General features: G+C 32.1%; 1 protein-coding gene across 3 annotated transcripts in view; it reads right to left on the bottom strand.

Moving 5' to 3' along the window:
• Positions 1-26231, bottom strand: part of LOC145291287 (serine/threonine-protein kinase OSR1-like) — a 195728-nt gene that overhangs the window by 119719 nt on the left and 49778 nt on the right. For 2 of the 3 annotated variants that reach the window (XM_080136938.1, XM_080136941.1), the window contains exons 2-3: positions 17218-17330; positions 354-459 (exon numbers count right to left, since the gene is read on the bottom strand). In XM_080136938.1, coding sequence (XP_079993064.1) covers positions 354-459; positions 17218-17330 — 219 coding nt within the window. Of the gene's footprint in view, positions 1-353; positions 460-17213; positions 17331-26231 lie in introns of all 3 variants that reach the window. The other variant, XM_080136940.1, reaches the window with a different exon arrangement.

Below are 26231 nucleotides of genomic sequence, written 5' to 3' on the forward strand. Positions count from 1 at the left end.
GGAAAATATGTCAAGCCTTCACATAGTTTTATAATTTGTAATATGATCTAATGAATATTTTCATGTTAGAAATATCAACCAGTCAACTCAGAAAAAGAAAGAAAAAATAGCTTGAAATGCTGTGTAGCAAACAATTCACTTTGTTTTATTTTTCTCAATCATAGTCACAGAAAAAAAAACATTTCAACTGTGAAAAAAATAAAAAAATAAAATAAACTGTCAAAAGTAGAGTTACAATTCCCAAAAAGAATTACTCCAGATCCAACCTGGTAATTTGTCTGGTACTAATTAAGACTAATTAGTAATTTAATAAATGTTAGTTCCTTGCTAATTAGGAGGACTAGCTTACTCACCTCCACAAAGTTTCATGACAACCCATAGTTCGTCTTTCACAACAAATGATGTATAATAAGCAACAACATTTTCATGTTTGCAATGGCTCATTGCCTGAATTTCTTTCTGTAAAAATAAAGAGACATACAAAGATATAGAGTAGAAATTAAGTGTTTTTTTTTTTTAAGAGTGAAAATCGAAATACATTAAAACATACAATGCAAACACTGAAATATATTAAAACAATAGTTCTTTTTTTTTTTTTTAAGTGAAATTTAAAATATCTTAAAAGCATGCAGATTTAAAAAATGATGTGCACAATTATTAAGAATATACATGTTTGTTATGTCAACATCACAAATCACAAGGCTGTCAAAATACCAACAAAAACAAATGAATAAAAAGAAAATTTTTTTTTCAATAAATCTCATTCATCAAGAGTTATTGATTATATCACTTGTCGTAGGACTTAAGTAATCAAGAAAACATTTCTTATGGCTAAAAGGTCTGTAATAGACAAAATGTATGTTTCTAGAAATAAAAAAATTACCAACATTTTCATGGCAGCAATTCCATATGTAACAGGAAATTTCACAAAACTTATTTCAAGATAATCCATTACTTAAACTATTAAGGTTTGTATGACATGTCTAGCCCTTAAGTAGCTAAATGTTATCTTAGTTTCTTCTTGATTCCATTTATTTCTAAAAAAAAAAAAAAATGCATTCTAGACAGCATGATAAGGAGACCATTTGTGGATATGCAGTACAAACATTCTTGGCATTTGTCAGATTTTATTTTCAACTAAACTATTTGTTTTAATAGAACCTGCGATAGTTATAGGTTCTATGATCAAACTTGATATAAACTCCAATTCAATTTTCTAATTTCTCTGTGATTATTGAAGACACATACCTCTTTTTTATTATTTACTAACTACTTCAGTATGGCCTTCAACAATCTTTGCATGCTTCTTGGTGAGGGCTTTATCATACATTGCTGAGTATTCATTGTTCAGAAAATCTTTCATAACAGCAACAAAACATTTTGTTTTGATCTCATTCTTGAGTGAATTCTCACTGCAAAGTTATAGTATACAACTACAAATCCTCCAACATGAATTTTTTTGATTAGCATGCACTGCATGTGTTGAGGATGACTGCATTTTTTGTTGATTCAAGTTGTAAGACTTTAATAAATTCTCATGAGCAACTTATTTTTTTTTATAAACTAAAACTTCATCTTTTGCAAATTCTCAGCAAACTCAATCTGCAATATTCCCATATTAGAAGAAAAGTCATCTTTAAGTTCCTTGTATTGATTAGCCTGTTGCTGCTCCTTAATCAAATGACGTGTTGTGAAGGCAGGAATCATCTCTACTAAGCTACAGTATAATTTGTCCAATGTACCTTCTCTGCATACCTTCTCCAATCTGCTGTGGCCACCGTCACACTGGTACAGAGTTATTGACCCTGCTCATTGTTACAAATTCAAGACACACCTTCATTTTGAGATGGGTACTTCAATTGAAACAGTATAACGTTTTTGTAGTCTTCGCAATCGTTGAGCTAACACTGACCAATTGATTCACTGCATATCTATGTAGTTGGAAGGCTACAGTCATGCAAAGAAAAGTTTTTTTTTAAGGTTGTGTAGTCTTTCTAAAAAGTAGAGTGAAGTTCTTATGATGCAGATACAAACATTCTAAGGTAAATTGCTTATCAGCAGAACATTAGGGAACCCTGAAGCTAGCAAATGTAGACTTCCCAGTCTTTGTTTCAAGATTGTCAACTTTCTGCGGACAGTAAGTTTCCATTATTCCTATCATAAGGTGGAAGTTTTGTAGCTGAGTTTTCTCAATTTCGTTATAGAATGTTATCAACTTTTACCCACAAGCCAGCATAGAGATATGATGATGATATAGGCTTCCTTCAGTCTTGACAGACTATGGATACCCACAGTAAGTGTGCCTGCACGTGAAATTTTTGTGGCAAGTGTTGCACAATCTCTAACCACACTTCTTAGTTGACATTGTTAAATACCAATGGCAAGTGGAGGTTCAGGACGACTGGAAACAATGCCAAGATAAGCGGAAAGCACATACAGCACCTAGAATTCCCAAATGGTCACCCATATGGTACTAGCCAGGCTCAACGTTGCTTAACTTTGGTGATCTGACGAGAATCGGTGGGTCAACGCAATTATGCCATACATGACAGCAATTCCACATGTAACAGGAAATTTTAACAGAATATAATCAGTTGTTAAATATCAATCAAGAAATTAATATTATTGAAAAGGAAAATTTTTCATTTTATTAAATTGACCATACAAATATCTTTTCCAGCAGGTCTTGTTAATAATATGATTAAGATAGTTTTTATCTCCCTCTCCCAGGCACAGAAATAGATTGCTAAAAAAAATTGATGGATTCATTATCTATTTGGAAGAATTTAAGACGAAAAAAACTTCATGTATAAATTGTTTGTAGCTTGTCAAGAAAAAATATTTTTGAATTAACATGTGACTAATGGGGCACATTGTCATAACTTGTTTCGGCTTTGGTAAATTCCAGCAAATGTGAAATATCCAACAATATTCAGATTTTGGCAGTTTTTTTCAAAAACATATCAATGAATAAAAGAGTTTGCTTATTTTAAGGAATGTTTTACGTCCTATAGACGAGCTTTTAAAGATTTTAGTAACAATTCATATTGATCATACAATTTTCATGAACAAAAAACAAAAGAGACGTTGTGAGCCTGTCTCTGTTTTATCATTATTTTCATGAAAAGTGCTTGTCTGAGCTCCAATCTATGGTCCCGTCTTGCCAAACATTCACAAGAAACACTCGTTTGGCTGTAAACACTATCAATAATCCCCCTCTCTTTATCTTTGACTAAATCTAAACGTAGATTCCATGAACAAAGCTTCTTCCTTAGAACTGCACACCTGTAGAACTTTCTTCCGTTTACCTACTTTCCAGCTAGCTACAATATGGCCGTCTTCAAGTCTAATGTAAACAAGTTCTTGATGAGCCGCTCCCCTTAAGTAATCCAATTTACCTAATTTACACTTCTAACGGTTATTATGATATTGTCCTTTTGACCATTGTATACTCTTTAACCCTTATCCTCGAGTGGCCTCTTGGTCTTGATAAGTAATGATTCCTTTGTAAAAAAAAAAAAAGGATGTATGGCCATAATATAGAAACATTAAAATATTAAATATTTGGACATATTTTTTCTATCAAAAGGAAAGGTATATAGTGACAGAAACTTCAAACCTTTTAAAAATTAAAATCTTTTTTGACAACTATATCTCCCATGGAATTGCTGATATGTCACTTGTTTTTGTTTTTATAATGCTTACAAATTCTATACACTGAAATAATGGTATTCAACATGAAAAGCAAATAAGTTTACTATCACACACACATATATAAGAGAAATACTTAAGCAATTCAAAACATTTTTCAAATCAAGAACCAAGATATTATGGTTGTTTTTAGTTGCTTCAAATCGTTTATTTCAAGTTATAAAATGAATCATAAAATTATAAATGCAGATCCTTATCAGGACACAGCAATCGATTTTCGAATCAGAAATATTATAAGTGCAATACAAAACAAACATTCATTTTACAGGTCTAAAAAAATATAAAAATTCCACTCAAAATAGAACCAAATCACAAGAAAAATCTTCCTTATAAATACCTCAGTAATTGCTATCAATTAAACATTTAATACATACTAAATCTGGATTGAAGATCAGAAAACATATATAAAGAAAGCATATAATTAGTTAAAAAAGGATTATTATTTTAATAATCTTTCTTAATAAATATACATTTAATATTCTATGGTCATCAGATCTCCTATCCTTATGGTTAATTTAGTAATATTAGATTGGGGTAATGTTCAGGAGAGATGGAAAACATTTTTGAACCACCTGTAACTATAAAAGTCTGATTCTCCAAACTAAATGTTAATAGGGTGTACATTTTCAAATGATTACTTCAAAACAGCATAACAGGTGGTGACATGACTATATGGATAGATTTTCACCATTAATTACTAATCTATTTATTTCTTCTAGAGCTAAGGGAGTGGCCGTAGATCTGACATCTCTTTCTTGTAGGAGTATAATTCTTAAAGCTTAACGATCCAGTGTTAATGCTCAAGGTTCACAGCATTAAAATTAATTTTCTAAATATTCTGACGTTCTATAACCCCACTTATTTTGTTAGGCTCAGTAAATGCAAATAAGGAACGCTAACTTCAGCTTAAAAGAATAAAAGTTATTCCTCTTAGCTAATTTTTCTTTTCAGGGGGTTAAAGAATGTCTCCATATTAACAAACTGCTGAACCAGATTAAGTATTTTTAAAAAATAAATTGTAACAAAGGACATTAGTTTATTAGTAATAACATGGTATAACAATGATAAATGCACAGACTAGTTTTCTGCTTTGACCGAGTACAAAATCAACTTGGAAATTTATGGGAAGGGGGATGAACTTTACTTCTTTACAACTCCTTTCTCACAGATGATACATTGCTAGTCTCCTTCTACTATACCATTATTTCTATAGAAGGTGCTTGATGGAGATGTAATCTCCTCGTTATAAGACCCTCAGCACCAAATCTTGTCTTTCAATCACAACAAAGAAAGCCTTTCTTTTCTCTCTCCATACGCTTAACACCAGACAGAATTTCCATGAACAGAGCTTCTTTGCAAAGGCTTCCCACCTATGGACCATATTACTGCAGGACTGCATATTACCAATTACAACCTGTCAGTCATCACATCCAAATATCAATAAAATCTTGTCATTAACCTAAGTAATCAGATGCAGTGTTAATCCCATTATGTTCCTTGCCTGACAAGTATTTGTTTTATTAACTCTTATCCTCGAGTGACTGTTGGTCTTGATAAATGGTGAACCAATAATAAAAAAAAAAAAAAAAAAAAAAACAGTATAATAGTTGTTTACAAAACTAAGTAGATATATTTTTAGAATTATTATAAATTTATTATTCTTTTCTTTTTCTCTTAAAAAAGAATGTCCATAGATTTAATTCCTCTTTTCTCTACATGTAGAATTCTTAAAGCTTATTAATCCAGTCTAATATCTCAATATTGAAGTCAAAACTCATGGAGATCGAAAACAAGGGCATAGTTTTATATCTATACCAAGAAGGTTTTTATTCATGTTTTGATGGAAATAAATTATTTATGACAAGATATTAGAAATTTTCAGGTTTCACATTCTTTTTCATTGTCAACAATATATATTTTTTCACTGATTCTTTTATTGCCAACCTGCAACTGAGTCAGCCAGATCTTATGACCCAGAAATCACTTAGGGTTTTTAAGTATATGCTAATGCAAATCTTTACATCAAGTTAGGTATGTGTGGATGTTATATATTTCTATTTATAGGATTCACTCCTAAACTAATTCAGTGATCATTATGAATATTAGAACACAGTTGCTAGGTATAAGGGTGGGTAATATGGGCAATATTTAGTTTTATGAAAAGAGGCAAAGATGAGGTGGAAGCCCTTTGTGAAAATTAAGACATCTCCATTTTTTTGTGAAATTTGAATAATGGTTTTTAGACATCAATTAATAACTATTCCCCAAATTTTAGTTTCTTTGGAATATTTTAAAGAGGCATGATATAACTTTCCATGTGAAAATTCAAATATTACAGATTTGGATTAAATTTGATTCATTGTAATTAGACACCAAATAAAGGTTTTGAATTTCAATTTCTTCTTAATATTAGACATTTTCTAAAATCAAGATCATGTAATTGATTTTGCCCCAAACTGGAATAAGGATTCTAGATATAAGGCTTAGTAGCATTATACCTTGACTTTTATCTTCATAAGAGACATAAAAGTGGTGATAAACTGTTCTCTTCAGAAAATTTTACCTATCCTGGGACCGGTATTGTATAGTCTATATATATAAAAGGCAAAAGTGGTGCACGCGCACTTTTGTATGTCCAGCAAAGGCTTTTTTTGTTTGTTTTAGAACTTTTTATATATCCCCTAGATTATAATATCTACGATTTGCGAAGGGACGTCATCTTTAGATTTATTTTGATCGACTTTTATAAAATTCACACTATTCCATCCTCTTGCATGTTTGTTTGCCTTTTTCGTATAAATAAAGTGAAATCAAATCAACTCACTAGCCTTTATGGCCAGCATGTCTTGAAAGCAATTAGCTTTGATCAATGTGGGGAAACCCTTGATATCAGACAATTGCTATTCATTCGAGAGTTCCCATTTTTTCGGGGGAGCTTGGTTTCTGCAACATTGTGGGGAAACAAATAAATGATACGACGGAAAGCTGAACTGAGCCAACGTTTGTTTCTGCACCTACTAGCAAGTCAACTTTTTGATTGACATCGCTAAATTTGAACACTTTGCACTTCCTATGATCTGGTAGGTTCCTCATGAGTTTGAGCCTCCCTCTCTAACACTTCTTTTTCTTTTACATCTCCAAACACCCGGGCAATGCTGGTAACCCCCAATGGGACTATATAAGAGAAAGGCATTGAATTTAGGGCTGGAGTAAACAAAAAGTCATTCAAGAGTGCATTTATTTGCCTCCCCATAAGAACAGTATTAGACACATGGCTAGGTTTTAAATGAGAAAATCCAACTTCCTAAAAGGGGTTCTTGGAATTGAGACAAAAATAAAACTTTAGTAAGCTCTCTTTTCCACTGACCGAAGCTTGAATAGATAGCACACTTTGATGGCAATCCGAGTTAGGTGTGTGAAAACTGACTGACAATAGAATGAAAAATGGTGGTTGTCTTTCATTTGAAGACAAATTCTTTAGATTTCGTGCATTAAAAATATCAAAAAAGAAACAAATGTTGAATTCCCAGAGGTTTAAAAAAAACATGACTATCCTCTTTAAAATCAAAACACTATGATATGTAGGAATGCAGGATGTATAAATCTTGGGAAATTTACTGGTCCGGAGTCAAAGTTGTAGTCAAACCTTTTTAAATTTTAAGTCAAGTATTTGGGTTACTGATTTCATAGCATGATATATTGTCTTTTTATTTATTTGAATTCATTTTTTTTTTTTATTATTTACTGGTGGCTAAGAGCCACTTTAGGACAAAAAAATAATTGTCAGCTGAAAGATGAGGAACACTATGAGATTACTAACATTGTTCAATGATATAAACTGTATTTGATAACTTATAACATTATTTATGGTAAGAATTTGCTGACATTGCATTTGGAGATAATCAAGTTGTAATCAGGAGGGAAGCAATTTTCAGTTGTGTGGCAATGTATTCCACAGGCAAGAAGCCCTTGCAAAAAACTCTGTTCATGGAAATTCTGCCCAATGCTAAGCCCATGGAAAAAGAAATGAATGTCTTTTGCTTTATAGTAGAAGACGAGTTCTTACTATGAATGTCTTACAAGAATGAACTAAAGATTTGAGTTCAGCCAAGCACCTTCTATCTGACCTATTTCCTATTGTTGTTTTTTAATGTTTACAAATTAAATCTATCTCTGTCCAAGTCTTTAATTACTTATCTCTCTTTCAAGTTCATCCTAATCACTTCCTCCCACTCTTGTGGACTCACTCTGGTAACTCAATCTGCTAATCCATGAACTCTCATAGATTCAACATGATCATACTATATGATTTAAATAAGGAGGGCGCTAATCTGGTATACATAAAGGATGATTCTCTTTAAGGAAATAGGAAGAAAAATAATTAGTATATCTTTGGTGCTGCCAGGATTTAATATATCACGGTTCATCCAAAATTTTCAATCTTTCAATATCATACTTTTTCATCTAGCCCTTCTGTCCATGACAATGACTTTCATCCTAGCAACAGCAGACACACATGCCTGCACGCTTGTCATTCAATACTTAAATGCCAGTAAAATAGGTGTAGCTACATAATCAGATACCAGAAATTTCACAGTTAATGGGCTTTTTTCTTTTTTTTTTACATGGGTATCACCACTTATCAAGGCCTTGAGGTCATTCGAGGATAAGGGTTAAAGAGTGTACAGTAGAAATTGGACAATATAGTAATCGTTAGTAATGAAAATTTGGTGAATTTGTTAACTTATATGGAATGGCTCATCAAAAACTTGTTTACGTTAGACTTAAAGACAACCATATTGTAATCAGCTGGAAAGCAGGAAAACGGAAGACAATTTCATAGGCGTGTAGTTCTAATAAAGAAGCTTTGCTCATGGAATCTACGTTTAGGTTTAGGTACAGATAAAGAGTGGGGGAAATTATTGATAGTGTTTACAGCTAGACGAGTGTTTCTTGTGAAAGTTTGGCGAGGGGGGACCATAGATTGGAGCTCAGCCGAGCACTTGCCATGAAAATAACGATAAAGCAGAGACAAACTCGCAACATTTCTTCTGTGAGAAAGAGGTTGCAGGGAAGAGAAAAGGACATCCCATACAAGGCTACGAAGTCTATTTTGAACTATCAAGGCAAGATAAGTCCTTTCTAGCAACTCCTGCGCAGATGTGGCAACAGTACTCCATCCTTGGAGCTTTCCTCTAATGCGCAACATCTCATTTATTTAATGAGATGATACAATTTGTTATGCAATCTTTTACAAAGATGGTGTCCTTCATAGCAGAACATCTATATATATATATATATATATATATATATATATATATATAAAAGCGAAAATGTTTGTATGTATGTGTGTGTTTGTATGTCTCGCAAAAACTTTGACATGGGCCACGTATTTTCGCCAGATAGGTATCATTTTAAAGCTCCAACCTTCGCCTGACAAATATCGAAAAATTGGCCAAAAACATTAATTCCTTCATCCTAAACTGGGCCCTTTTCTACAAGGAGGGTACTGAAAAAATCGTTCCTTCATTTTCTCTCATCCTGCTACTACGACAATGACATCATGTTTGACCTAGAAAACATTCACGTTAGTTTCAACCACCTGCAAATGTTTTTAAAGGTTTAATTTTATCCGTTATTTGGCGTAGCGGTAACGTGTCGGGCATTTTTTTCCGCCTAAGCCTCGATTCTTCGGGTTCAAGCCGGTCTTTCTACCTAAACTTTTTTCCTCTTTTACACTTGTTTTTTTTTTTTTAAACGTTTGTTCGCTGTTTTGCTTTGTTTTTTCCAATTTTTTTTAACATCATGTTTTTTTTTAATAATATTAAAACAGGGTCACCCTCTCCTACGTACACACCTCCAAATGCCGGGTACCCCCGCTAGTCTATATATATAAAAGCAAAAATGTGTGTGTGTGTGTGTGTTTGTATGTCTCACAAAAACTTTTGACAGCCGCAACGGATTTTCACAAGATTGGTATAATTTTCAAGCTCGACATCTTGGACAACAAATATTGAAAAATTGGCCAAAAACATTAATCCCTTCACCCTAAACTGGCCAGTTTTTTACAGGGAGGAGGTAGAAAAAAATCGTTCCCTCATGACAAGATAGCTTCTACGCATGCGCAAATGACGTCGGAACTTGAATTAGTTTAAATATTAAAAAAAAACAACCCAATTTTGTCAACGTCCTCTTAGCTCAGTTGATTAAAGCACAGCGTCATTATCTAAAGGTTGTAAGTTCAAATCATGATGTGAGATGTCTTGTTTTTTTTTTTTTTTTTCCGATTTTTAAAGTTTTAATATTGAAACAGGATTATTTATACCATTTTTCACGTTCGCTGTTTTTTTTTGGGTTTTTTTTCAGATTTTTTAAAGTTTTAACATCGTTCGTTTTGCATCACATTCGTTTTTTTGTTTTTTTTTTCCATCACATTTGCGTTTTCTTTTTTTTTGTTTTTTCGATTTTAAGAAATTTTCACATCGTTCGTTTGCATTACGTTCGTTTTTTTTCCAATTTATTAAGAAGTTTTAACATTTTTTATTTTTATAATATTTAAACAGGGTTATTACTTCACTTATTTTGTTTTGATTTAACCTCTCCCAACACACACACCTCTAAAAACCCGAGCAAAAATGTGTGTTAGTGTGTGTGTTAGTGTGTGTGTGTGTGTGTACATTTTTCTGTATGTCCACTAAAGGCTTTTTTCTTGCGGCTTCTCGGTCGGCTCACTCCTTAAAACTTTCTATCTGCTGTCTAGATGATTATATGTACCACTTAACAATGGAGGTTGCGCATGTATTTAATTTGCCCAACTTTTAAACGCTATTTTTTCCAGATTTTTTGATCACCGCGTGTTTCTTTCGCTATTCAGTATAAAAAAACGAAAATGAATTTGAATTAAAGTAAACGTTTGGTCAATGTCGGCTTTTCACCGTCATATCAGACAATTGCTTTCATTTGGATAACACTCTCCTAATAAACGGGGGAGCTGCTCTCCCTTCCCAAAGTTGGGTTTTCACCTTATTAAAAACTGTCCTGCAGAAAATGTTAACTGCTTAATAGCCATTGCTTATGTTGTCATAAATCTTAACTCTGCAACTTCTATATGACCTCATTAAGCGGGCACCTGTCATTTCTACTTAAACAAATTCAATCATTTTTCACTTACTCTTTCTTGTTGGTCGAGCGGTTAACGTCTCAGATTTTTTTTCCAACTTCGCCTCAGGGCTTCGGGTTCAATCCTAACTACCTACCAAAACTTTTTTTTTTATTTAAGAGTACACACACACACACCGCCAAACACCCGGGCAACGCTGGGTACCCCCACTAGTCTCTCTCTCTCTCATATATATATATATATATATATATATATATATATAAAAGCAAATGTGGTGCACACATTTTTGTATGTCCAAGAAAGGCTTTTTTTCGCCAGGCTTCTCGGAGGGGGAGGGGGTTACTATGTCTTGGAACTCTTTATATACCCCGTAGATCATAATATGTACGATTTGCGAATATGCGTCACGTGTAGATTTATTTACGTCGACTTTTATAAAATTCTTCCTATTTCAGAGTCTCACGTGTTCGTTCAGCTTTTTCGTACAAAACCGAAACTCATCTGAAGCGAATATGTGGTTCTCAGCACGAAGGCCGGGAACGTCCAGAAAGCAATGGGTGTTTGATCAATGTGGGGGAAATTCCTTCTATCAGACAATTGCTATTCATATGGACACTCTCCTCTTTATGGGGAGCTGGTTTCCCCCCAACATTTTGGCGAAACAAAATGTTGGGAAACAAAACCAAAATAACTATCCCACATTAAAAGGTCAACGTGAGACTTCTATGGCATGATCATTAAAATCATGCACATGTCAATTTAACTTTTTCATTGTTAAATTTGAACTCTGTTTGATTACTCTCCCTTCGTGGACAAGTGGTAAGTTGTCAGATTTTTTTCACACTTTCTTTTCCATCTTCGCCTCAACGTTTTTTTTTTAATTACCCCCCCCCCAACACACACACACCTACAAACACCCGGGCAACGCCAGGTACTCCCGCTAGTAATCTATAAAATTGAGAGTACAGATAAAAGAAAATATACAATTTAGCTAGTTTATTATATATATATATATATATAAATATTCAAAATGGCGTAATGTAAGCAAACTATAAGGTATTTACAGCTTCTTTTCCAATTTTCAGATTTTTTAATCATGTCCAAACGCATTTTATTTCCTTTTGGTGGATTGATTGTTGCTATTTTTTCTGATGAGTTAAGGGCAAAATAGATTCATTGATTGATATAATTAAATGAATGATTTTGTGTTATGAAATAGATACTATCAAGAATTGTGTCAACTGAGGAATTGTAAGATGGTCAACATCATGAAATTTGGAATATAGACTTTTGTCATCTATTATAATATATATATATATATATATATATATACACACACACACACACACACACATGCACACTAGACTTTTTACCTGTTAAATATGGGTAATAATGTATTAACTTAGAACAAGTGCTTTATGCCAAATTGATTGAATATTGTTAAATTTGTGTTAATGTTTTGCATTAAATATTAATCCTTATTAATCCCTAACTGTGCATTGAATGGATACCATAATACTTACCATAAAGGTCTATACAAAAATTCAACCAGATCAGTCCAGTAGTTTCTGACGAAAAGTGAAATGGATAGACAAACGAAAAAAAAATATATATAACAAGATTACTCCATGTTTCTTAGGTTGGGATGGATGGAAGAAGCAGCTTTATAGGTACACTTGTTTTCAAAAGGGTCGAATCTAATCCCTTTACTCTTAAGAAATAAATCAAACCTAATAGACATAAACTTTAAATCCATGAGTGCATGCATACACTCCTTTAAAATACTCAAATGGCCTTTCAGGGATCATGGTTAAATTCTTTTTTCAAAGCCATCAAAATATGCAAGTTGTAACTAAAAAATCCTAAATAATTTGCCCAATACAAATGTTATTGGTTTCAATCATTGAAACTGATGCATGAACACACACACACATATACACCTTTGTTGTCTTTTTCTCATATATTTTCATTTTTTCTTGAAAATTATATTGCCTGGATTATAGACCTTAAGACCTAAATAATATTGCATCAATATTTGATGCGGCCTAACCATTTTGTCATTTTTCATCCCTTCCAACATGTTCCTTGCAATATCAAAATATCTTTCGTTTGAGTTTCTTTGTAAAAATAATTATTCTCAGAAAAATGTTATGACAGTGGCATTAAAAAAAAAAAAATATGACTCAAATTATGTAGGGAAGATAACATGTTTTAAACTGCAAAGATTCGTCTCCCTAACATAAGAATTTTTTCTCCAGGTCTTCTCTTCTCTATATTAAAAATATTTTATATGTTTCTATGCATGTGTGTGTGTGTTTTTATATGAGACTTACACTTCATTATTTTTGTAATTGAATTTTAACCTAATATATTTCTCAGAAACTACTGAGCAAATTTGGCTGATATTTTTTTTATGGAACTTTGCTATGAGAAGGTGCAGCAAACAGTACTATGGTCTTAGTTTGATGCAGTTAGGGATTAATAGGGATTAGTCACCACAATACCATGTTTTCTTGGAAACTACTATGAATTTGGCTGAAATTTTGTATGAATCATTTGCTATGATAAGATGCAGCAAACTAAGTATTATAATATCCGTTTGATGCATAGTTAGGGATTAATACAAAAATTCAAACATCAATTTGGCATAAATCTCTCCTTCTAAGAACGGACTATAAACTTTTGCCCATTTTTATGGACAAAAAATTTAATATGAAAACTAAAATTTTATTTCTTTTCCTGTATAATTTTAAAAATGTGCAGTCAAGATACAAAGAAATTTTTAAAAACTAAAATGGCAATCAATGTCAGACAGGTACAGATAATGAAAATTAAAAACATGTAAAAGATATTCTAAGATTCTTTACTAGTCTAGTCGAATGAACAACATATAATAATCTGAACCTTTTCACTAAGCGCAAGAAAAATAAACAAACGTAAAAATAAGTAAAGATAATTTTCTTTTTTAATCAAATGATTGTATATATTTTTTTTATTAAAAATAGAATTTTTCTTTATGTTTATTTAACAATCAAACTATTTTAGATATATGTAGAGAGATTCCTAAGTCAAATTCATGAACATTATGAATAGGTTAAACAGATAAAATATTTTCGTTCATTTGGTGGCCATGTACGGAAATCATTTGCCTCCAGTTCAGTTTGATCCCAGGTTTCAGGGTTTTAATCTCACATGAAACACTTTTTAAATCTTTAATAAATTTAGTTATAATCAGATATTTATATGTAAAGGATTCACTTCTAAACTAATTAACTGATCATTATGAATTTTGGAATATAGCTGTTAGACATAGGGGGTCATAATGTGACTTATATTTAATTTAATCTGACGCAAAGAGAGTAAAAAAAGGTCTAAATCCCAAATATATATCAAAAATGACTGTCTCTATGTGTGTAGAACAGTCTTTACCAAACTACTGTCAATCTTTGGTCTACAGACTTGAACCTGATATATAGGGGATTCAGACCTGTAAAACAATGATTTTGTTTTTTGCCAGTAAAAATAGCTGCTAAGGAATCAAAATTGAAATATTGGAACTTGGTAGGCATAAGTCAGCTTAAAGTGCTTCTTTATGCAAATATACATTTATATGTTAAACTGCATTAATTTTTAAAGTTTTGATATCTGTCCTTGGGTCATATGGGAGCAAATATCACAGGAGCGCTAAATGTTTTGCTTTTGATTCTAGCTGATGACACACAAATCATTTTTTTTAAACTTTTGATATAATAATCAATAGAAAATTGTCTCCATAATAATAAATACGAAATCTGCGTAGATTAAAATATTATATTTAAGTGTATTTTACGATCGGGCAATACAGGGCAGCATTCTAGTATATAAGAACTCAGTTCTCATTGTTTAGCACTCTAAGTTGAAATTGAAGTTGGTTAATTAAGCTTGCATGAGCAGATCATAGTGCTATAATCATAAGATCACTCTAGCCAGCTAGACATTTATATAAATGTTAATTCCAACTGTATTTCTTGTGGTTACGTTGGCTGTGTGGTTTGTTCCTTGCTAATGGAGTCAGAGATGTCTTTGTGATCGGGTTTAAATCTCCCGACCGGCTGTAATCATAACTCCTTACACTGATGATTCCCAAAAGGATGAAACATGTATATTAAAAAAAATAAGTAAAAGAAAATAATATATATATATATACTAGCAAAAGTACCTGTCGTTGACTGGGTTCAAAAACAGCCTACAGAAAATGGACTCTCATTTATGAAAGTATGATAGGTTATGAAAAGGAAGGGTTGTAAAGAGATAGCTTTGAATTTGGGGGTATCAAAACCAAAGCAAAATATGATAAAAGTAAAAATAAAATAGATAAACCCCATAATTTATTATACCATACCTGTTCACACTGAAACACTTATCACAATATTCTGTGGATCTATATAAAAAAAACCTTGTTAAACTTTGTGACATATTTACATTCTATGGAGGTCAGGTGCGAACGAACACCCTATAATTTTATTATACCATATTTCTTCAAACTGAAACATAATTATCAAAGTATACTTACGCAGATAGATATGAAAAGTCTTTACTAAAGTTTGTGCCTATTTCCATTCTATGGAGGCCATGCGCGAATGCAGACCCCACAATTTTATTATACCATCCCTATTTAAGTTAAAACATATTTATCAAAGTATTCTTATGTACATCTATATCAAAAACACTTGTAAACGTTTTTTTTTAATTTTTAAATTTTTTATTTCATACTTTGTGGACTAGGCACGAACACAGACCCCACAATTTTTATGGACCACCGTTTTGCCAGATCAAACATACCCATTTCTGTGTCTCGATACATCTTCTATCATTATATGTAATCAGCTTTTTAAAATAGTCAACCATATAGAAGCCTATTCGTGACCAGACACACACACACAAGACATTTAGCTTTATATTATATATATATATATATATATATATATATATATATATATATATATACTAGCTGTACATGCATTGCCAGGTAAAAGACATACTGCCGGGAGGAAGGTTTAGACACATACTATTTAAGATATACCAAATATATTAAGTTGTTACGATTTTCCTGAAAGTTGATCATACTTTGAATTTTGGGAACCATTAACATGGTCATCTTCATCTATGAAATTCAAACAGAGAAATAAAATTTCATAGCTTAAAGGGAAATAACTCGTAGGTTAAATGAAACTGATTTCCGTTTTTAAAAGCAGTCGATATTGGTTAATCTAATAATTAAAAATAAATTAACATTATATATTATTTCTAAATAGAATACTTAATACAATTCTACTAATTTCCATTAAAAATTAGAGTTAATTATTAAAACAGAATTTCTTTACTGTAATATTTAAAAACCTCTTGAATGTTGATTCCTTTTGAATAAATAGTTCACATAGAAATCATGCAAGAATAAAAGTATATGTGAACGTCTTCAGTATTAAAATCTATTTGTGAAACAATGTACCGTTTGTATATATTAATCAAATTGTGAACAAACAGACAGGAATCTAACTTTATTATAATATATATATATATAACAAACAAATGACAAAAGTCGATATTCCAAATTTCATGATGTTGGCCATCTTATAATTTATTCCTTTAAGTGCATTGATATTCACAATTTTTAACAGCAACTGTTTCGTAGCACAAAATCATTCACTTAATTATTATATCAATCAATGAATCTATTCTGCCCTTAACTCCTCAGAAGAAATAGCAACTATCAATCCATCAAAAGAAAAGAAAATGCATTTGGGCACAATTACAAAATCCGAAAATTGGAAAAGAAGTTGCAATTACCTTTTATTTTTTTTTTTGTTATATGCTCTGTATTTACATTGAGCTTCATAAATTAAGGATTACTATATAAAAAAAAATAGTAAAATATAATTGAAAAAGATCATATTTCCAGAAATATATATATATATATATATATATATATATATATATATATATATATATAGAGAGAGAGAGAGAGAGGGGGGGGTAGGGAGGGAGAGGCTAATAAGATACTTATTGAGAAGCTACTCAGACTATTAAACTTATATTTTTTGTAGCCATTTTGTTACTCCATTCCAGGTAATCTAGTCAACAACTTTTTTTTGTAGCACAACACAATCTGTAGTGAAAGCGAGACAGTATTTGTTGATTTTTCTTTTATCAGGTAGAGTAAACCACAAAATGGCGGCCAATTTTAGTATCTTCCAAGTGCATTTCCTTTTTGTTATTGGCTACCATTGGTTTTAACAACAAAAGAAAAAAAAAGAAAAAGAATAGATTCATTAGTCTGGGTCAACCTTTTGTAGCTGAAAAAAAGAAAAAAGTTAGAAAAAGAAAATGAATGGGGTAAAGACACTTGCCAGCAATTCTTCAAGGGATGTGTTGCATTTTTCTAAATTGATGCGTTTGATAGCAATCTTTTCATTCCTAGGTCGACAGTACGCTGCTTGCACAACAGCAGTGGCCCCGGCCCCTGAAAAATAAAAAACGATAACATATCTTTAAAAAAGGCCATATTAAAAATCCTATTCTATTGCCTATAGATGTTATGTATAAGTGATTTCTGCTCTTTAATGCATTGGAATTTAACAACAACAAATGTAATATAATTTTGAACATACATAGCACATTGCAAACAAATGTAAAGAACATCAGATAATCATATTATGCCATTAATTCTGAAATAAAATAAAATAATTTTTTTTTAATTTATATTTTAGGAAGTTGGGTTTTTTCAATTTATTGTTATTGTTGTAGAGCATGATTTATTCATTTTGCATGAATCAAATGATTTTTTTATTGACATTTGTTTTCCTGGTAACTTTCTAAATAAAAATTTTCTAGAAAGACATCAGGTATTTATGGAAGGGACCACGTGAAGGTTGCCAACATTCCCAAGTGAAAATGTTTTTCTGGAACAAACTGGATTTGAACTTAGTACAGCCAGGTTGTGAGTCTGTGTCATTAACCACTTAGCCACCATCACCTTCCTATTGATGTTATTGCGGAGACATTCACCCTGATTGTGTTCAGCTGACTTCTTTTCTGCATAATATCTCAAATCATGATAGCCAATGAAATGAATGAAAATGAAACTGTGGCACTAAGCCTAACGTGGGTTTAACCGGCTTTCTTCAAAGAAGGAAGTTTTATAAGAGTATGAAATTCACACGCAATTCCCAGTCGCATGCATATCCCCACTAAGGGAGATGATGAGCTTAAGGTTTTGCAACTATTGCAGGGAACTGTTGACGTCCCCCTACATAAAATGCCTGGTATTCCCAAATCAGTCATCCATCTGATACTGACCAGGCTCAATGTTGCTTAACTACAGTGATCTAACAAGAACTGGTGTGTCAATGTGATTATACTGGTTGTTAACTTGAATTTTTATTACTTGGTAATGCTTATAAATCAGATTTTTCCCAATGGCTATCTTTCAAATTTGTAGATTAATTAATAATTTTTTTTTTGTATTATTCAAAATACTGTTCTCATGTTGGTTGGTATTCACATTTTTTTTTTTTGTCCAGTGTAATCTCTGACCTTCTTCAGGTGTATCTTATTGAACTTGGAAATCTGTTGAATTCTGGAAGTTGAACGGAATTTCAAACTGAATTCTTTACTTGATCTAAGAGGTAGATTATCTTATCTTGTCAGCCATGACTGAGTAGACAACTTAAGCAACTTTTATTATTAATATTAGCTGTAATAGAGATTGAAACATCGATCCCAAAAAGATCGTTACTTAGAACTGATTAATACTTAATTCTGTTGGACAATGTATACATGTAAAACCAAGATTTTAGAGTTCAATAAGACACGCTTCAAGATGGTTAGAGGTTATGTTACATTGGCCACTGATGAAAATCAAAGAAATATAGGTCATATTTAAACAGTTGAAAATTGATCATTGATCATTCTTTTATTTGAGAAATTAAGCCAGAAATGAATCAACTCATTAAAATAATGGTATAATTTGATGAAATGAAATAACTAATCAAGGGACTCCCGTAGGAAGAAAATTCTGAAGTAAAAAACGAAACTGAGGTATGAAGGGGGGAGGAGACAAAAGTCATATGAAACTAAAATTTTCTTGCTGCCCAAATTTTAGACAATTTGTTGGTGTTTTTGCAAGGACATTCACCCTGATCGTGTTAAGCTGGATTCTGGTCCGAACTACATCTCAAATACTGGTAGCCAATAAACAGTTGTTAATTTGAATTTTTATCACTCAGTTAATGCTTATAAATTTTAATTTCCCCAATTGCTATCTTTCAAATTTGTAAATTTATTCATAAAAATTTATAATGGCCAACTTTATTATGCAGAGAGTCTATAGTGAGAAAAGAGCCGCACAATCTTTAACTACACTTCCTCCAAACTGACACTGCATGAATTTAATGTCAAGAAGAGTGAATGCTATGATAAGTAGAGAAAGACTGGTGTTATTGCAGAGGTTTTCTTCTTCATAAAAAATCTAGTCGATTTAATCTATAAAGTTGAATGGAGGATACATGGCTTTTTAACCTTTGTAAAAGTGATGCAGAACTTGAATCCGATGTGCCATGCTCACAGTTTGTGACTATAACCACTACACAACACCACTCCTATATTTAAGGTGCGTTATACAGTAATAATTTGCTAGGTATTGCAACATTTATTTATTTTTTCAAAAAATAAAATTTTGTTATTGTACATGTACGAGTTGCAACATATTTCCTTTAATGAGGAGGAGGAGGAGGAGGAGGAGGAGGAGGAGGAGAGATGTTCTGCTTGGGAAAGTTTCTCAATCAAGACAATAACGCCTTCCATTTGTTTTGTCAATTTGCGTACTTTTCTTATTTTTCGTTTTACCTTTTTAAAACATGCAAACAAAGCAGAATAGACTCGACAACAACAATTGCTCACCTCCCTTCCTTTCTTTCTTTGAAAACTCTCCAACTAAGAATCTTTAAATAACCTTGCTGTCATCCAAGTTATAGAACAATTATTGGCCTATCTTAAGTTACCATACCTTGCTGTCCACATGCATTTCTTCTACCTGTGACAGAGACCCTTTAATAAGCTATAAAGACACACATATGACCTTTTCAAATAGTTAAACTCATATTTGATCCTTGTTTATCATCTCTTCTTGGGTCACCATTATAAAAGTAGATATAAAGCTAATCAGTTGTAATAGTTACAGCTGTGTAGTAAGGAAACTGTAACAGTTCAACTCTGTTATCATAGGGAGATAAGTGAAAAAGTACAGTGGTTGATACGGACAATGGCAGGATAAACTAGTAGTAGAGTTATGGAGTCAGAAGGTACAAGATGGGACGCCTAAGATTCTAAAATATCTTTACTTAGACTAGGATGAAGTATATACCAAACATAAGGTCACTATCATTCATTCTTTATGCAGTCATCCGGTTTCCAGTAAATAATTTCTTATAAAAACATGGTTTTTAAAGTTAAGAAATTATTTAATAATACATAATATATATATAAAAAATTCTGACCCAACAGGTTATGGGTGGTCTAGTCATTTCTCTGGCAGAAATTTCAAACCTATGCAGCAAAGGTGCAAACAATTATGACAAATTCTTATAAGTATCCACACCTTAATAGCATGCACACCTTGTCACAGAGTTGGGAAGAAGATGTGGTTTATGTGCAGAATCCAACTAAACAGGCTAAATAAGTACCAGCGCAATAATGTGCGTGTGCATGCGTGCCTGATAATGCACACAAATAACCAGATTCAGTTTCTGTTTACTCGTAGACCTGACAAGCGAAATGTAGACCCCTACCCCTGCCAAATGTGCCACTTACTGGTGAAATGTTATGCCTTAGTAAACACAAAATAAACTTCTTCAAGTATTCGTTAATGCCTTTACATGTTGGTGGAGTAATGTATTTTTTTTTTTTTTTTTTTTTTTTTTTTTTGATCAGCATTCTTTATCTTCTTCAAAAACAATAGAACATAAACACAAAGATTTTTTTTTTGTGGAGGGGGGGGGATGCTCAGTATCTCAAACCCACATTTTATTTTCATTATAATCTAAAAACTTTTAATGTGGGCACATAGATTTTTGCAAAACAAACAATGATAATGAATTCATTTTGGTAGCTTGATTAGCTGCCAAATTATGACCGTTCAAAGTACTTTGGAAATTAGAAAAGTTGCTGTCTTGTGTTAGTGGTCCAAATTTCTATAATTAAAGCTGTTCACTTGAAACAAGTGAAAAATACTAACCTAAACGTTGGCCAAAATTTCATTACCTTTCCAGGGCCCTATGCACAAATTTATCTTTAGTTGACCTTTGACAACTAAATATTTTTGTTTACTAGCCAAATAGAAAAGTTACTAGCCAAACCTACATGATTTTTAGAATGTGACATCTCCATTCTATACCGAGTATGTACATCATAAAGATTTTTTGTATTTTTTTAATAAGTGTAATTTTAAATATACACCGAATTTTATGTTGATACTTAAAGGTATAAACATTTGAATTTCTTCAGATGTTTTTTTAAACAGTCTTTGTTTAAAAAAAAAAAAAGAATATATTTTTTTGTTAAACCTTTTGTTGTTTAAATAATTTGACTTTGCCCGTTTTATTAAAAAAAAAAAAAAAAAGTTGAAAAGATATTTTTCACTCAGTAGTGAGCTTTACAAAAGTGTCGGTGAAAGAAATACAATCGCCAAAAGATAAGCACTTCATTATTTCTAGTCGCTACTTTGAAAAATCACTCCCAAATGCGATCATTTCACTCACTGCTTTCTAAAATGTGCAATAACAAAAAAACACTTTGTTCATGTCAACAGCTAACAGATTGAATCTTCATATAATTCATATCATGTCAAAGATCAAGTTAGTGCAAACTATACTTCAGCTATAAATAAATTCAAATAATTTTGTTTAAAAAAAAAAAAAATATTTAAACATTAAACCACGATTCGGCATAACCCAACAAGGGTGGACATGCCGTTAAACACAAAAAAAAAGAAAAAGAAAAAAGATCAAGTTAAATTTTTCTTTTAATAGTAAATTAAAAAAAAAAAAAAACTCAGATTTGAATCATGCAAAAACAGATGAGAACACAATTTAAGAGAAAAAATTTAATTTAAGTTTTCAACTTAGACGTTTCTTGAAATACAATTTAAAACATTATATTAAAACCACCATATTGACGAGTACTCCTTTTCCTTTAAGATAGGACTATCTTTACAAGCATAGCGATACATAATGTTGCCCACACTAAATTGGAAAAACACAAACATTCAAAAATAAATCGTCTATCACAGAAAATAGTAACTTAACTTGAAGTAACCCATCTTGAAACAAAAGAGAAAAAAAATGTACCTTTATAAAGAAAAAACATAAAATTTTGTTTACATCTAAATTTTATCTAAATAATCCTGTCAAAATTAGCAAGATATCACAATTCGACATTGAAAGGGAATTTCGCCATATTTACCCATTGTCACACTCTAAACTAGTAGGTAGTTGAGATGTTGTGCAGAAATAGGATTTCTTTTTAAATTAAGCATTTCAATCATTGTGTTTTTTGTTCACACTGAGGCCTTATTTTATTTTACCCAATCATATCACTCTTATATCATCACATTCACTCTTATTTTTTACCATCCCGGTTATCCAAACAGTAAGTCTATTTTAATGCTTTGTATCTATAGTTGATCTGGAAAATAAATGGATATATGAAAATATAAAAACATTCTACAAGAACCTCTTTCGTTTGTCCATATATCACATCATTTTAACACCTGCTTCCTTGCATTGCTATAGCCTTCTTATACTCTTTCACATTTATTTACCAGTAATGCTTCAAGCAAACTGTCTTTCCCTCTTTATAAAATAATAATAATAATAAAAGTGAATAAATCAAAAAAGTCATAACACATTTACTTCTTTGTCTTATTTTGCTTTTAATTCACTTATATATCAGAACCGCCTCTTAGAAATTCTCTCTACATTACACAGACTGTCAACAATGTTTCAAGTAAACTATATAAAATGTCATACTTTCAATTTTCGCAAACAAATATGAATTTAGAACAGAAAAAATGTAAATACAATAATCAGAAATCTTTCAGCTTATTAATATAAAATGCACCCATTTACTCAGATAAAAAATGGTATATAATTCTTGAAATAAAATAAATTGAAACGCATTACACATTTTGATATTTGTTCCTGTTTGTTGGAAATCAGTCTCTAGATTTATTTTTCTAATTTCACTGCAAGATGGAAGACCTTGAATCATCAAAAATTTAATCAAAACTTTCTTGAACTGAAGCTAAGTGACATTGAGCCTGGTTGGTACCAGATGGGCGACCATTTGGGAATACCAGGTGATGCATGTGAAAGGATGGCGACACTCTTTGCAAAAACTAATATCATAATCTCCCCTGACCGAGATATATACACAACTAGCTACTGTTTGTGAATTTGATACATATATATTAAAAAACTTCCTCCTTTGGAGGAAGCCTGCTCAACCCGCATTAGGTACTGGATAGCAACCATTGTAACATGACTGAGTAGTAAGATGCTCTTAGGAATTGTGCAATGTCGGAGGTGTTGAATGAGTAATCTAACAATATTGTGATAAATGACTAATAAAAATGAGTTTATTTTAATAAATTAGTTTTCTTAGAACGAATAGTCATTAGATTAATGTCAGTTAAAAAGATTCTCTTTTCTTGAATTGGAAGCCATGTTTAATTTCAGAAGAGTTTCCGATGAGTAGCTATTGTGTACAAGTACTGGAAATGAAGAATTTTCAGTGGGTCACTGTTCTGTACAGGTTCTGGACTTAATAATTTTGCAAGCAAAGAACAAAAGGTTCTTCTAGTATTGACACAGAAAAAAATTATGTGCTGGAATGTTAAAAGATTCAATGTTTATTGAGCAATTCTGGTTTCTGATTGATTGCTCACAGAACATGGCTTAATTTGATTCGCTAGTATTTAGGAATAGAACATCTCATCTATATATATATATATATATACACTTGTGCCCGATATTATTCATACCCCTCGGATCTTTGAGATTTCTATAAGAATATTGCTCAAACCAGAAGGTAGACAATATTAAAGGGATTTCAAACCATAAATCAAGCATAAGCATTTAATTTAAACTCAACAAATAAATAAATTATGCAAGTTTGAAACATCATACAAAGAAAAACAATAATGGCACTAGTTCAAAATTATTCATACCTCTCTTACTAATAGTCAATAGCATACCCTTTATTCTTAATAACTGCCTGTAACCGTTTTGGATATTTATCAACAAGGTTTTTACAAGCATCAACACTGATTTTTGACCATTCTTCAATGCAGTAGTTCTCCAAATCCCTCAAATTTCTAGGTTTCCGCTTTTTAACCTCAGTTTTCAATATGTGCCAGAGGTTTTCGATAGGGTTCAGGTCGGGACTCTGGCTAGGCCATTCCAAAACATTAATTTGATTATCCTCAAACCATTTCTTGACTATTTTGGCAGTATGTTTTGGATCATTATCCTGTTGAAGGACCCAGTTTGGTCCTAAATGGAGCTTCTCCGCATCCTGTCTAATGTTTTTCTGGAGTATTTCCAAATATTGCTCCTTCTTCATGGTTCCATCTATCTTGACCAAACTACCTGGGCCACTAGCCGAAAAGGAGCCCCAAAACATTAGGCTACCACCACCATGTTTCACCGTGGGTATGGTGTTCTTTTGGTTGTAAGCTTCTCCTTTCTTCCTCCAAACGTAAGAAGCATCCATATGGCCAAACAATTCAATTTTTGTTTCGTCAGTCCACAAAATACTTGAGAAAATGGACTCTGGAGAATTCACATGGGTCCTAGCAAATTTTAGACGTGTTGCAAGGTGTTTTCCGGTGTGCAATGGAGTCCTTCTTGGTCTTCTTCCTTTCAGACCATTTTCATGCAGAGTCCTTTGCAATGTTTGCCTTGCTATTTTTATGCCAGAAGACTCCAGATTTTCTAAAATGTCCTTAGTAGTGGTGGTTGGATTTGCATTTACACTTCTTACAATATTCCTGGTGGCTCTAGCAGACAGTTTCCTTTTATTTCCCCTACCAATCAAGTTGTTTGTTGTGTGGTGGCTCTGGAATTTTTTGATGATGCTCTGTACTGTTGCTGTAGGGACCTCAAATTTCTTGGAAAATGACTTGTAACCTTAACCATCCTTATGTGAATTCACAATTTTAGTCCTAAGATCATTACTAAGCTCTTTTTTCTTCCCCATTCTAATAATTTTTATTCTTTTATTGGTTTTCAGTTGATATCATTTTAATTTCTAAAAAATGCAAAAAAAGAAATGAAATTAATCAAAGGTTGTATAAAAGCATTCAAAATAAGAATCAAATAGGAAACAAACAGTCAGAAACTCGATTAATACTGAAAAAATAAGGGGGTATGATTATTTTTGAACATTGCAGATTTTATAAATAGCTGTATATTTCTTTTATTACAAGTATCCCGAGATTTTAAAATGACGAAAATGATCAGAAGAGGTTTATTAAGAATATGTATCAATATGGACGTAAACAATAAATTCTTACAAAGTTACACCTAATAAACTCAATTTTCAAGGGTGGGTATGAATAATATCGGGCACAAGTGTATATATATAAAAGTGAAAATGTGTGCATGTATGTATGTATGTTCGCTTTTTGTGTATGTCTGCAAAAGGATTTTTTCAGCGGCTTCTCGAGGCCATTACTCATTTTTTAAACTTTTTATATCACGCCAAAATCATAATATCTATGAGTTATGAACGGGGGTCACATGTGTATTTAATTTGCCCAACTTTCAAAAGCTAAATATTCAACATTTTTCAATCAGCGCATGTAGATTCGCTTTTTTCGTATAATAAAAGTGAAACTAATACGAAGGTTGTTGCATCATTCCCAAACGCCGGAAACGTCCAAATCAATGTGGGTTTTTTCCTTATATCACACAATTGCTATTCAATTTGGACAATCCCCTTTCAATGGGGAGCTGGTTTCCCCCCCTCCCATCATCTTGGGGAAGCTCAAACTGCCCCGCAGTAAATGAAAAAAACGGTCCCGCAGTGAAACAAAGTAAACAAACGCCAAAAAACTGCCCCATCATCATAACGCTCCCGCGAAGACCTCATTAAGCAGCCACCTGTCAATCAAACCTCCTTGACTTGACTCACTTTAATCGCTCTTACATTAACATTGTCGCCGTAGTGCAGGTGTTCAGGCTCAGTAGCCTCAAGGCTCCAGGTTCGAGCCCACATGCCCCCCCCCTTTTTTTTTTTTTTTTCAAATCGCTATCGTTAAGTTTCCTTTTTTGTTCTGATTTACCCCCCCCCCCGCCAACACACA

The sequence above is a fragment of the Euprymna scolopes genome, chromosome 12 (genome assembly GCF_053919585.1).
Source record: "Euprymna scolopes isolate OS-2025 chromosome 12, ASM5391958v1, whole genome shotgun sequence".
Lineage (NCBI taxonomy): Eukaryota > Metazoa > Mollusca > Cephalopoda > Sepiida > Sepiolidae > Euprymna > Euprymna scolopes.